This window comes from Nothobranchius furzeri, chromosome 4 (assembly GCF_043380555.1).
Source record: "Nothobranchius furzeri strain GRZ-AD chromosome 4, NfurGRZ-RIMD1, whole genome shotgun sequence".
In the NCBI taxonomy this organism is placed as follows: Eukaryota; Metazoa; Chordata; class Actinopteri; order Cyprinodontiformes; family Nothobranchiidae; genus Nothobranchius; species Nothobranchius furzeri.
This window is the reverse complement of record NC_091744.1, coordinates 5116928-5131085: the sequence shown is the minus strand read 5'-3', so window position 1 is coordinate 5131085 and position 14158 is coordinate 5116928. Positions and strand designations below refer to the sequence as shown.

The following is a 14158-nucleotide window of genomic DNA, read 5'->3' as shown; positions in this document are numbered from 1 at the left end:
AAGTTTAACCAAACCAAACTAATTTGTTCCGACTGACCGTGGAATCTGGTGTAAGTGGGTGTAGTAGTTGCACACCAATGGGATAAAGGTTACGAGTGTTTCAAGCAGGTTAAAGACCGAAGTAAAGAGCTTTATTGCTACTTTGGTAACGGACTGCAGACTACACCCACACGTGTGGGATTACCGACCGTCCACATCCTCTATGAAAACAGTTAAATGGCTTCTTTCAGCCGTCGGATTACCCTCCAAACCACCACTAGCTGTATAGTTCCCACATCCAGGCAGTAAAATATTAAACACACACGCACCTTTGCCTTTAAAGAATTTTTCCAGCGTTAGAAACCCAAGCGCTTTTTGTTTACTAGCTCGAAAACCTTGTGTCAGTTCACAAAGCAGGAGGCTGCCATTTCCTCGGTGACGTCAATGGTCACGTGAGCACGGTTTCCTGCAGTAGACTCGCCTCACACACACACACACACACACACACATATACATAATATATATATATATATATATATATATATATATATATATATATATATATATATATATATATATGTATATATAATATATATATATATATATGTAAGAGGCGAGTCTACTGGATTCTGATTACTATAATAATAATCAAGTCATCAAAGTGTTATTGTAGTTATTACAAAGGCTGTTGGCAGGAAGGATCTCCAGTAGCGGTCAGTGTTGCAGCGAAACAAGAAGCCTCTGACTGAAGACAAGGTCTTGTTTTCTCTGGTGGAGCAGCTGACAAACTGTTGAAATGTTGGAAGTGTAGCAGAGAGCGAGGCATGATTAAAATCACCAGATATACCGTAAATCCTCTAATACAGGCCCGGGTCTGTATTTGACTCAAGCTCATCAAGCTTCAGGCCTTTATTGGAAGGAGGACCAGAATTAGAGGCAGGCCTCAATTTCTAATTGAGCAAAATGAACTAATGGTTCACTGGAGTTTTTGACAATTAAAATTGCGCCCACATTTCCAAAGTTAAACACATTTCTTTTAACAACGGTAGTTTCTGCTTCAGCCCTCTCCCCCCTCCCCCTGCGCAGCGGCCGCAAACTCACTGATGCACCTGCAGCCTCTCGGAGTTCCTGCTGCTCTAAACATTAAAATAATTATTTCATTTTCTGCTCCTCACTTCTGATTACCTTCAATGGTGTCTGTTTGTTGCAACCACCAGGTACAAAAACTAACTTGTTTTTATTTGACTATTTTTCTGTCCTGTCTCTAATTATTATCTTCCTGCATCTCCTCTCAATCCTAAAGAGAAACTGCTACCTGGGTTCATATATATTCACCTTATGAGTTACCTTTGAACTGCAGTTCTAAAAGATCTACCGACCGCAAAAACAGCGGAGTGCTCGCTGCTTGCCGGCCACATCACGTCACCAAGGACAAAACAGGTGATGTGCCCCGATCCACAGCAGCGAAATGCATCAGGCACAAATAAAAGAATAAAAAAACAAAAAACATAAAAGGAAACGAGCCGACATGAACGATTGCGTGTTAAATTAGTTTTTGAGGTGGCGACACCTGAGGGGAAGGTTAAATTGCAAGAGGGTAAACGTCACAATTTGGTTAAATGTCCGTTTTACGGCGGGTGTCAGTACAGACGCTCTGGCACAGCGCGTTGCCTCCCGACGTGCAGGAGCTTGTCACCTGCTGACAGCAGGCTGCTGTCTTTTCCGTGGACTGCATCTTGCCGGTCATTATCACGTGACAGCGACTAGCGATGACAGGCATAAAAAGTCACTGTAGAGCGGTGAAGTCGACTAGTGACTAGTTCATACAACCCCTACTACTCCCCAGAGTGTTCTGCAGCATAATCAGCACGTTCTCTTTGAACTTGATGTCAAATGTTCGCCTCCTCTTCATCTCCGCATGGTTAGAGTTACCCTCGCGGTCTATCACTGGCAAATCAAAAGTGAGACGAATGACACCACTGCCCCCCGTACTTGCTTGTTACCACATTCCACCCGGCCACAATAAAAAAAACGGCCATTATTCACCTCCGCCGACTCCGACACCGGCCAAAATATGATACCCACAGTTAATTAAATACAGGCTAATATTAGAGGATTTACGGTAGCCACAAATGCATTGGGGTGCTGGGTTTGTAGCTTAGCGACAACGGAACTGATGGCATCACATGCTTTTTCAGCAAAGGCTGAAGGTGAAATATAAACGGTTGCCAAGACAACACTGGTGAACTCTCTTGGCAAATAATATGGGCGACAACTTACTGCCAAGAGTTCAAAATCTGGGCTGCAGAGATGACATTTCACTGAAACATGACCAGGATGGCACCATCTGTTGTTGACAAGCACTGCCACTCCACCTCCTTTTCTTTTCCCGCTCCTCTTCAGATCTCTGTCTGCTCGTACAGTCAGGAATCCTGGCAGAGAGACGCTGGAATTGGGGATATGGTCCTGCAGCCACGTCTCTGTGAAACACATAACACTGCACTGCCGAAACTCTGGCTAAGTCCTTGAAAGGGCTTGGAGTCCCTCCATCTTGTTGGCCAGTGATCTCATATTGCCCATTATGATCGATGGAATAGATGGTTTTAATTTCCTCTTTCTCTGTCCCCGTTTTGCTCCCGCTCTGCACCCACGCTTCTTGCGTTTTAGCTCATTTGGGATTTGTGGCTTCAGTTGAGGTATTATTTCAGCATTTCCAATGTTAATCAGCTGCTCCCGATTGTAAACCAGATTGTTGCCATGGTTACACATCATAACAAATGCACAAAAAGTGAAAAAGTGAAGAAATAGCAGTTAAAATCCTTCAAGCTTCACAGCACCAGAAACAGAAAAAAATGTCCAAAAAAATACAGTTTTTCTTGAGAAACTAGAAGAATAAAATGTCCAAGAAAAAACAAAACTTACACATAGTCAACAGAGCTACTCCAACATGCAGCCACCCAGAGCAGCACAGTTCTGGAATAAAGTGTGTGTGTGTGTGTGTGTGTGTGTGTGTGTGTGTGTGTGTGTGTGTGTGTGTGTGTGTGTGTGTGTTGCTGACTTTAAAAAAAATCCACTATTTATTATTATTCTCATTATTATTATTTTTATTAGCAGTAGTAGTAATAGGAAAACTATCCCGTGTGGCAGATTTAGCAATTTGGGGGCACAAGGCAAATACATACATAGTCCCCTTACACAAAATTTTTGACAATCTTTAACTGGATTTGCGAAACTCTTCCCTCTTCTGACATGGGTTATTTTCACTTTTTATTAGCCCTCCTCTTTTTTCCTGTCTTTCTCTCCCTTTGAGTGCCTTCATTATTAGCTCTGCTTTCTTCTTCCTGTCAGGGCTCCTGTTCTTTTGCCTTCCTTTTTTTTCCTTCTATTTTCCATTTTGGTCTATGTTTTCCTACCTTTAAACATTTTCTATTGTCTTTCCTTTTCTGCTTCCTTTTGATGTTTACATAGAAAAACTATGTCACTTTGGGAAGTGAAGATAAAAGCTTTTTTAAAGCAAGCTGCTTCTTTCTCTCACTGGAACCACTAGGATAACTCCATTTCATGCTTAATGTTTTGACTACTGCTTCGAGTTTATTACAAATGCTCCCGTCTCTCTTCTTCATTTTCTGTTTTCCTCTTCTTCTACTTACTCGTGGTCTTATGGCACTTGGTAAACAACAATTTGGTACATTACTGCCACCAACTGGATTGGACTGTAATGACTACCAATTACTTCCTGTTTGTGTATTGGCATCTTAAAGGAGTAGTCCATTGTGGCATTAACAGAGGGATGCCAGCAGTCAGGGCTAGGGGGCCCCCAACAAAAGGGGGCCCCAGGCAGCCGCCGACCTATGCCTAATGGTAAAACCGCCACTGCTAACTACTTCTACTAGCTTCACGGTGAAGCTAGTAGTTAGCTTGATGACATTGCTGTTTCTGGGAGGGTAGGTGACTTCATTTAGAGTATCCGTTGTAGGGGTTTGTCAAGGGTTTTACTCGCTTCTGGGGGCGTGTTTATGAGCTTTTGTTAAAGGGAGCACTGGGTGTTTTGCTTTATGTTGTCTTTTGTGTTTGTTCCCTACAGCAGCTTGTGCTTTTAAATAGTAGTTGGCTGGCGGTGTGTGTGTGTGTGTGTGTGTGTGTGTGTGTGTGTGTGTGTGATCCCAGGGCCAGCATTGTCATAGCTTTTCCCTCCTCTCTCTTTAGTGTTTAAGTCCACTCCTTTTATCCCCATCTGTTTTGGTGAATCTTATCTGTGGTTTTCGATGTGTCTTGTTAATAAAAGTATTGTTAACTTGTGAACAAGCCTCTGCTATGGTTTCTTGAAGTGTTATTACCTACGGTTTAGGATCGAAGCATACAATCCTCTAGGTTTATGTTTATGTTTATTTATTTGGCAGACGCTTTTATCCAAATCGACTTACTTAGGTCACATACAGTTTTGATTGTAGCTGTATATTGAGATAAAAGAGTGGAATAGCCGGTTTTATTATGAATAATTCACAAGAAGCATTTTTACTGAGTAAATATTGTAATTTTACATAATTTAATCCCTCTTCTCCCTCTACACCACCTACTTTTTTTCCCACAAAGACAACAAATACCAAGTAGATTTTTAAGTTTAATTGGGATATTGAGGCTAAAATAATCTCCTAAATTGTTCCCCACATCCAGAGTGAAGTTCCAAATCTTCTCCACCGGAGGACGCGAAATTTCCCTACTCAACTTTTTAATGTCTATTAAAAACAGTTTTTAAAAATCCCTTTAGCTAGCTCAGTTTTTCGCTTTGACTACAAATAATAATTATGTCTATACATAGAAAACATTCAATTCTTTTGAGCTAAACACTAAGGAAATAATTTCCACAGGACGGTGCTAATTTCCCTTTTAAAATTATTTTGTGTCAGTAAAAAACTTAGCTCTTTACCTAGCTGAGGTTTTCACATTGACTAAAAATAACAATTATGTCCAGCCATGTGTAACCTCTGTTGCATGAATGCACTTTTTTTAAAGCTAAACATTGAGAGAAACAGACTGTAGAGTGGGTTTTCCTGTTGCTAACTCAAAAATGCAAGTTTTATTTTGAAATAATTCATTCACATGAAGCATTTTTACTGAGTAAATATTGTAATTTTGTAAACGTAAATTCCTTTTCTCCCTTTAACCCAGCTACGGTACCGCCAAGACAAAAAAAAAGTGAAGTTCCAAAATTCTTCCACTGGAGGGTGCAAACTTTCCCTCATTCATTTAATGTAAATCAAAAAGTATATTTGTTAGATTAACCTGGTGGATTTTTTCTTTGACTCTACCCACTTTTGTCTAACACTGTTGAATAAATAAAGTTTTAATTGTCCTGTCTGAATCATCTTCATTTGTGTTCCATTCAGTTATTTGTTCCTTTTTCAATTTGAAAAAGAAGAAATACCCTTTCCATGCCTTTATTCACCACTTTTCAGATATTTACATCATTTCAAATAAAAATTTAGACAACCCTTAAAAGAAAAGAAAACTCCCAGGCCTTAAAAACAATCATTACATTTTTTGCCCACATGTAAAAGAAATAATTGCCTGTAATCTCAAATGAGAGTATTCTCTCTCTCTCTCTCTCTCTCTCTCTCTCTCTCTCTCTCTCTCTCTCTCTCTCTCTCTCTCTCTCTCTCTCTCTCTCTCTCTCTCTCTCTCTCTCTCTCTCTCTCTCTCTCTCTCTCTCTCTCACACACACACACACACACACACACACACACACACACACACACACTCACCTGAAAATCATATTTATGTTCCAAATCAATTATTAAAAAAAGTTAAATGTCAAATTGGAAGATCTCATTTTCTCATAAGTTTGCACAAAAAACATTTGATTGAAAATCACAGTAGTTTTGACTAGACCGTCTTCACAGTTTTATTACAAGATGATCCTCATATCTCCACCGATGATGGTGATGCAGAGTGGCACAGTCACTCTCACTGTAACTACAGCAAAGTCTGCAGCAGACAGGCAACAGCAAACATCAAGGTAAGAGGGAGACTTCCCAGCATCAGCAACGACCCTGAATGTCCTGAAACAGACCAACAGTTTATTTCAGATAAAACAATAATTCAAAGAAGACACAGGCAATAAACTGTACCTGGAACCAGAAATTATCTTTTAGTTTTGTTTATGTCAACTAGGGACATGAACACGTTCACCCTCAGCACGTATGTGAAACTGATTGCATTTCATAAACATATATACTTTTCTCAGTGAACGAGAGCTTTAAGTATAAAACGCCTATAAACTCTTCACCCTCTGTACTTGACGCAGAGGTTGAGGAACACCATTCTTCTGACTGTGTCCCTTCAGCTGTCCTCAGCACTTTGCAAACTTTATGCATTCAACACAGTACAGCCACATCTTATGGGACGTAAAGTGCTGAATCTGAATGTTAGCCCCCCATATCATCTTCTGGGTCCTCTCCTTTCTCATGGGGAGGGAGCAGAGTGTCAGGGTTAACGGCCACCTCAGTTCAGTAGAATCACTCTCTACTGGTTCTCCACAAGGTTCAGTGATCTCTCCACTTCTGTTCATCTTATACGCCAATGACTGCAGGAGCACAACCCCAGGAATCACCTACATCAAATAGTCAGGTGACACACTGATCATGGACACTACAAACACAGAAGGACTGCTGCAAAAAGAACTGGACAAAATGTCAACAGCGCCTCTATTTTCTCTGTAATCTTCACAAACTTCAGGTCCACCAATCCATCCTTGCTGCTTTCTATAGATGCTTTATCGAACCCATTCTCACATTCAACAGTTCTGCCTGGTTTGGTTCATTCACACTTGCTCAGCGTAACCTGCTCAATACAATAATCAGGATAAGCAGTAAAGTCATCGGTCAGGAGCAGCAGTCACTAACCAGCACATGCAACACTTTCGTTTTCAGGAAAGGCACACAGATCTCCACGGACCCGTCACGTGCTCTCCACTCCTGTTACACCCGGTTACCATCAGAACGGCAGTCCAGGCCCCCCCCCCCCCCCCAGTGAAGACAAAAATGGCTTCCTCCAGTTTTCTTCCCTCCACCACAGCAAAACTGACTGTGACCACATTACGGTGAATCCAGATTGAACCGAAAATCTTTTATTATTTTATTATTACATTTTTAATTCCTTTAAGTGTTTGTAGGTGTGAGTATTCTTCTAAATAGAATGTGTATGCATGTTTTGATGCTGTTTTTATGGACTATGCTGACACTATCTGCAATTGAACGGATAAATAAAGTGAATTTGATTTGATTTGAACAACATGAGCTTTCAGTCCAACGTAGTTGATTCAGAATCATGAGGCATTTTTCAGATTTTTTTCTCTTTGAGTCAGTGCATTGATCTAAACCTGAGCGTACTTACTTGTGCATGTAGTAGACTCTTTGAACTGGCCCATTTGGTTGCTGGTCTTGACAGAATTCAGCAGATCTGTGCTGACGGTCCCTTTAAAACACAAAGGTAAAACATACTTAACACATACAGTGAGATGTTTTGCAATAATTTTGGTTCAGTTCTCTCTGTTCAACTTTTAAAGCTGCTCTGATCACTCTCTCAGACGCTTGCTGTACAGAGACAACTGCATGTAGCTTTCTTCTCTCACACTCTTGCTCACAGAGTTGGAACTTCTAGGGTATCACTGTGATAGTAAACTTTTCACCGAGCGGGAGACTCGTGAGGGCATTGTTGCCTCTCCTCTGCTTCATTGTGTGAAGCCCTTCCACAGATAACCATCTGTTCCCCCATGGGAAAGAGGACAGGTTGAAAAACGAGACGCACGGACATTCACCTCCAGCTTCAAGTTACTGAGGAGTTTTTTTTAGGTTTTCTAAAGATTTTCAATGCCTGTAATTGTTCATAGTCCTAAACCCTGATGGTCTGTGTCTGTGTCTCTTTGTGTTCCTCTTGTGTCCCCTGGTCTTCAGCCCTCCAGATATTCCCTCTCAGGTCCTGTGTTCCTTCAGTCTCCCCACCATAATTTCCATAGGTCTATTGTTCCAGTTGTGTGTGTGTGTGTGTGTGTGTGTGTGTGTGTGTGTGTGTGTGTGTGTGTGTGTGTGTGTGTGTGTGTGTGTGTGTGTGTGTGTGTGTGTGTGTGTGCTTATGCCCTCCTCCAGCTAGGTGTGTGTGTGTGTGTGCGCTTATGGTTTGTGAGACCTATTTGTCAGTTTACACACCAGCATTATGAAACCAATAGGTTTATGAGACCATTTTTGATGGTCTCGTAAACCGTGACTTTTAAAGTGTTGTAATCTTTGAAAAATATAAAAAGTAAACATTGTTAATATATTATTACAAACTTTGTAACAGCCATTATCATCTTATTTAGTTATTTCTGCACCTTAACCTTCCTTTTGTGTTTTATAGCCAATTAAAAAATTGGTTTCGTAAACCATATCGGTTGTGTTGTATATAATATCAGAGCCCCCTGCAGGTAGAAAACTGCATAGCAGGGCTGATACAACCGATACAACTTAGCACCTCAGCAGCAGGACTTCTCCTGGCCTAATACTGACTTCTCGCTAAAAATATAAATTGCCATAATGTCATCATCGTAGGACACAGAGTCTCGAAAATTTTTGTGGTTGTTTGTCATCCACTCCTAAACAACAATCAATAATCAGATGATGACATCATCAAGGCTCCACCCCCTCACAACAGAAAAGGTCATGTTTACTCTGAAAGCTCCCAATTATACCCTTTTGATCTAACCAATATGAATCACTGCCAAATAACAGTTGACATGTTGGGCTCACTTAGCATCCAGTACTGGCAGGTGTTGAAAGAGGGCGGGGCTGTGGCAGTATGGCGAATTCAGGCGTAACGCCGTAGCAATATGTTTGCCTCATTTCCTCATTCCTCAACTTATCTGCAGGAAATTTTGCATGAATGTGACTAATCTGACCTCAAACAGATATGGATGCAAACATCCTGTGGGTGTGGTCTATTTTTTCAAATAGCTCCCCCTAGGACCATTGAAATGGTAAGCCCCATGTCATGCTTTTACTGAGGATTATGAAAATTGGTACACTTATGTAGTGTCTCAGAGCCTACAAAAAGGTCTATGGAGCCACTTTCCAAATCTGACAGGAAGTCTGCCATTTTAGTCACATGACTATTTCTTCTTTTCTTTTTTGCACATGCTTAATTAAAGCTAACTTATCGTAGAGTTTTTGACCTATAGACTTCAAAATGACATATTTCACTCATAAGCCACTGAGGATCAAAAGTTGTGAAAAACATACTCAAAAGTATAACTGTGTAGGCATGGCTAAGCCTAAGATATTGACCCCTTGCCACATCAGTGGGTGTGACCTATTTCTTTAAAATAGCAGGCCCCTAGGGCAATTAAAACTATCAGCCTCATACCATGCTTTTACTGAGGATTATGAAATTTGTTACACATATGTAGTGTCTGGTAGGTTTCAAAAGAGGGTGGGGCTTAAGGAGTATGGCGAATTTAGGCATCACACCATGGAATTACGTTTGCCTCTAATTTCTTCAATTCACATCTCATCTGTGCGAAATGTAATGTGATTTACTCTAATCCAACCCCAAACAGATAATTATACAAATTTTCCATAGGCATGGCTTAGTTTTAACATAGTGCTCCCTAGGACCATCACAACAGTCAGCTCTATGTCATGCTTTGACTGAGGATTATGATATTTGGTACATTCATGATGTGTCTTGAGACTTACAAAAAGTCTCCTGAAACCATGTTTCAAGACCAGCAGGAAGTTGGTCATTTTGATCAGATGATGCCATTTTATGAGGCCAGAACAGTCTCAATAAGAATTAAGTCACACAACGTTTTCCACAAATGCACATGTTCATTCGGAAATCCACACTGTGTTTCATAAAATATAATTCGGAGGAACACAAATGCACACGCTCATTTGGAAATTCATACTCTTTGACACATAAATATAATGTGAAACAATAAGTCACGCAACATTTTCCACAAATGCACACGCTAATTCTGAAGTTCACACTCTGTGGTTCACAAATATAATTTGTAAGAACACTTGTAATATAAACTCACAGATCATACGAATAGCTGAATGTGCATTTACGAACAGCTTCTCATTTGTGAACCTTTCTGCGTTTGTGAGTGAAATCTGTGTGGTGCATTCACGAACAGCTTCTCATTTGTGAACCTTCCTGCATTCGTGAGAGAAATCGGTGTGCTGAATTTTGAGACTCTCCTAACGTCGCAGATCAACAAACGTCACCATTGGCTAATGAATCTGTCAATCAAATATATGATTCTGCCAGGGCTGTTCGATTTCAGCCAGTCATATGGCTCCTTATATTACGGAACAGATCTGCTGTGCGCATGCGTATTGCAGTTCACATGGCAGAGCGGGATGGACCGGTCACAATCTGTGAGTAACAGTTTTATCTTATTCCCTCGTTGTAATTTATGCAATGTTATAGAATTATGAGTAGAAGCGTTCTTCATGGTCAAGTAAAATGTTTTATGTTAAATTCAGTCCAGACGCTACGTGAAGTCTGGTACATTCTTCATCTAGTTTAACATCAAGCTAAACTCAGGCGAACATTTGTTAGTTAGCGTGTCTAGGTACCATTTTTTTAGGCCACGGTTGTCAAACTCAAGCCCTTGGTCTATTTTTTTTGCCCCGCGAAATCAAATATCAAATATATAATATTAAAACTGGCCCGCCGGGTGATTTTGCAGATAAGACTTCTAATCCCACAGTGCTTTGCAGCGTTTGCGCGCGAGACGAAGCAAGCCCTCTTTTATGTTTACGATCATTAGCATCCATGCTAGTAGAATCAGCGTGTGCAGCGTTACCCTCAGTCTTAAACAACTGAAGATACTGCTCTAAGCGCCCAGTTTACTCAGCGAGTTTCCGACTTTGAACGCCTAGAAAGAAGGTATCTGGCTGGAAAAGGTGACCATCAGATTGGAGCGAACTGAGCTTGAAATATTTAATTGTCATGCCCTTTTTCTGCTCCAAAGCATGAAAGTTAATAACTGAGATATTTTCATAGAAGATAATTGCTATTTTTGGTTTCTGTTGTTGGCCTGTGAAAAAAAGATTAAACTTACTCTAAAATGGGAACTGGACAGACTACAAATTGAAGAATAGAATAGAAAATCCCTTTATTGTCCCTCAGTGGGGAAACTGTGGTGTCACAGCAGCAATAACGTTCATTACAGGAGCCAAACAGGAGAGTAAAACATAATAATAAAGAGTAAACTAAAAGAAAACATAAAACAGACAAACTTAAAATATCCAAAAGGTAAAACAATCTAAATACTGAATATGTACACATTGTAAGGAGTAAAAAGAGTAAATAAAAATTGAGACATAAGTAACGAGTGATGTGTTTTATTTAAAACACGTGTGTAATTTGGTCATATCAGATTCTGTGTTCAGATGCAAAAATAAGTTTCTTTCCAATTGAATAACAAGACATCTGTAAATAAACTTTTCAATAAATATTGAGTTTGGGCCGCAATTTTGTCCCAGTTTTTAATTTGGTCCTATTGTGAATTTGAGTTTGACACCCCTGCTTTAGGCTGTGCGTGCAGTAATAAGGAGACAGACACTGGCTGAGCCAGTGCATAAATGTTTGATTTTCTGGCGGTGGGCAATAGTTAAAGAAATATTATTTTTTTTTAAATAAAATACATCTTTAAATTTTGGCCAATGAGCTCTGGCACATAATAAACAGAAATACTGCTTCATCATTTCATGTACCTTTGAATCTACAGTTGGTCTTATTTAAAAATGTTTTTTTATTAAAACTAGCATAGCTGGAGTGTTAAAAAAATAAAAGTGCCATAAGATATTTGGAAGTTGTTATTTTATTTCTATTACCCAACAGTTATCCAATTCATGTTTGTTCTGTTTTTTTTTTTTTTTTTTGTTGTTTTTTCCTCTAGGAATCATTGAGGCTTGACATCCTTCAAAGGTTGTACGATCGACTGTCAAGCATCTTGGAGAGGCAACCTGTTGATGGGGAAGGGCTACAGTTTGCTTGTCACCATTATTTAGTTTTATTAGGTGCTCTAGGTGACATTGTTGATGTAGGAGAGGATATACTTTCTGCTCTTTCAGATCTGAATACTATTATCCAGCAGGAAAGAGATAATCAAAAGGCATTAATAACGGTACACGTTGAAAGAGGTTCTCGTGGCCGCCCACGACTGGCGGTGTCGCGAGAGGCTCTCGAACACCTTGTGGAAATGGGTCTGCCAACAAGTGTCATTACCAAACTCCTTGGTGTATCCAGAGTAACTCTATTTAGACGGATGTCTGAAAATATTATACCTGTATCTGCCACATACAGTAAATGCAGTTATGAGGAACTAGATTCATTTATCACAGTAATTAAGAGCAACATGCCAGATGCTGGGTACAGGGTAGTCCGAGGTGCTCTACTTCCCCAGGGACATAGAGTACAGTGGGACCGACTGTATGCATCGTGTGGACAGTGCGGGTGTACTTGCTCGAATGACATGTCTGGGATGTGTAGTGAGAAGGACGTACACAGTTCCTTGCCCAAAGTATATGGTGCACATTGACATCAGGTAATGTCTATGTGTAATTGGAGATGTTATTTTTTGTTTTGGGAGTTGCATTTTTAATTGTCTGTGTTTTAACAGGTACAATTTTATTATCTTTGGGGGAATAGACGGCTATTCAAGGAAGGTAGGTGTTTTCATTGTCAAGGACCAAACAGCTGCAAATGTGTTTTCTGGCTATCTTCTGTTTTATAGATATGTTTTATACCTTTAACAACTTATATTTTGAAGTAAAGGGCTGCATAGGAATGGGTCCCAGCAGGAGCGAGCAGTTTGAACAGTTGGCTAAAAACCAAAGGGATTTTCAGAAATCCCAAAATATACACATTATTATTTTTTGCATATTTGTAAAGTCAGTTAATGTAAGGGCTTGTAATAATCATTAGCCTTTACTCCTCCATATTGATTTTTAAATGGAAGAATATGATACACAATCCCATGAATCCAATAATAGTCTGTCATGCCATGTTTTCTCCTGCACGATGAGTGAATACACAAAATCAGTGCATCTTAATTATATTGTGGGTAATAGTTCTGAGTGTCACGGGAGAATGTGGAAGTAAACCACATTGCGGGTGGTCAGAAATTCAAAAGAAGATGGCGGGAGAGGGATGAAAACAGTATAGTGCAGTGGTCTTCTGTAAACTGCATCCATCACTCCTGTGAGATTTGACACAAACAATACAGTTTATCAGATCTTAACTTATTTAATTATCTAACATGTTATTGTATGGCTGTTGTACCTTTCATTTGGTAATTGATTGTTTTGGCCCGTATAAAAGTGTGTCATATGAGAGTGTTTGTGCTTGAATTACATAGATCATGTACCTGAAGGTAGCTGACAACAACCGGGCAGACACCCACCTTGCCTCTTCAGTGAAGCTGTGAATGAGCATGGCTTTCCTCTGAGGTATTCATGTTATTCCCAACTTTACCGTCTGTTACCCTGTTACAAATCTGCTTTTGCCTAAAGTGTGTTATTGACCAAAGATAACATGCCATTTGAGGTCATAAAGTGAAATTTATGGGGGGGGGGAATGAACATTTCCCTCTTTCAAAAAAAAATTTCCCCAGCAGAGGGTTAATAATGCCACAATGTTTACTCACTTAGTAGCAAGGTACATGAGGAAATTTCTGTAAAACTTAAATTGATGTAGATTGTTATAGATGTGCATTAAAAATGTTTGAAGCAAGATTCTAATGTTTGTTTGTTTCAGGGTGAGAGGAGATCATGGCAGAGAAAATGCAGGTGTTGCAGAATTAATGTTCTCAGTTCGTGGAACTGACACCAACAGCTTCATTGCAGGAAAAAGTGTACACAATCAGCGGTGAGTTTAACCTAATTTGGAAGCTTTGTGTGTGTGTGCGCGCGTGCCTGTGCCTGTTGACCTGCCCAGGGTGTACCCTTCGTCTCACACTTTGACTGCTGGAGATAGGCACCAGTCCCCCTGTGACCATTCAAAAGATAACTCAAGTTGAAAATGGATGAATGGACCTGTAAATGTGTGTGTATATTTTAATTTTCTTTTATTTAATCCCCCTCCAAATCCAGAATTGAGCGCCTCTGACGTGATGTCTTCATGAGTGTTACTG

At 40.0% G+C, this 14158-nt stretch overlaps 2 protein-coding genes across 2 annotated transcripts in view; both read right to left on the bottom strand.

Moving 5' to 3' along the window:
* xpnpep1 (X-prolyl aminopeptidase (aminopeptidase P) 1, soluble) overlaps window positions 1-442 on the bottom strand; it is a 64744-nt gene extending 64302 nt beyond the window's left edge. Inside the window, exon 1 of the mRNA XM_054743591.2 lies at window positions 309-442. The gene's annotated coding sequence lies outside the window, so the exon portion shown is untranslated. The remainder of the gene's footprint in view (window positions 1-308) is intronic.
* A 4568-nt stretch (window positions 443-5010) lies between these two features.
* The window catches only part of cusr (Copper-only SOD repeat protein), a 38653-nt gene continuing 29505 nt past the window's right edge, over window positions 5011-14158 (bottom strand). Inside the window, exons 9-10 of the mRNA XM_054743589.2 lie at window positions 7372-7452; window positions 5011-6038 (exon numbers count right to left, since the gene is read on the bottom strand). Coding sequence (XP_054599564.1) covers window positions 5953-6038; window positions 7372-7452 — 167 coding nt within the window. The 3' untranslated portion in view covers window positions 5011-5952. The remainder of the gene's footprint in view (window positions 6039-7371; window positions 7453-14158) is intronic.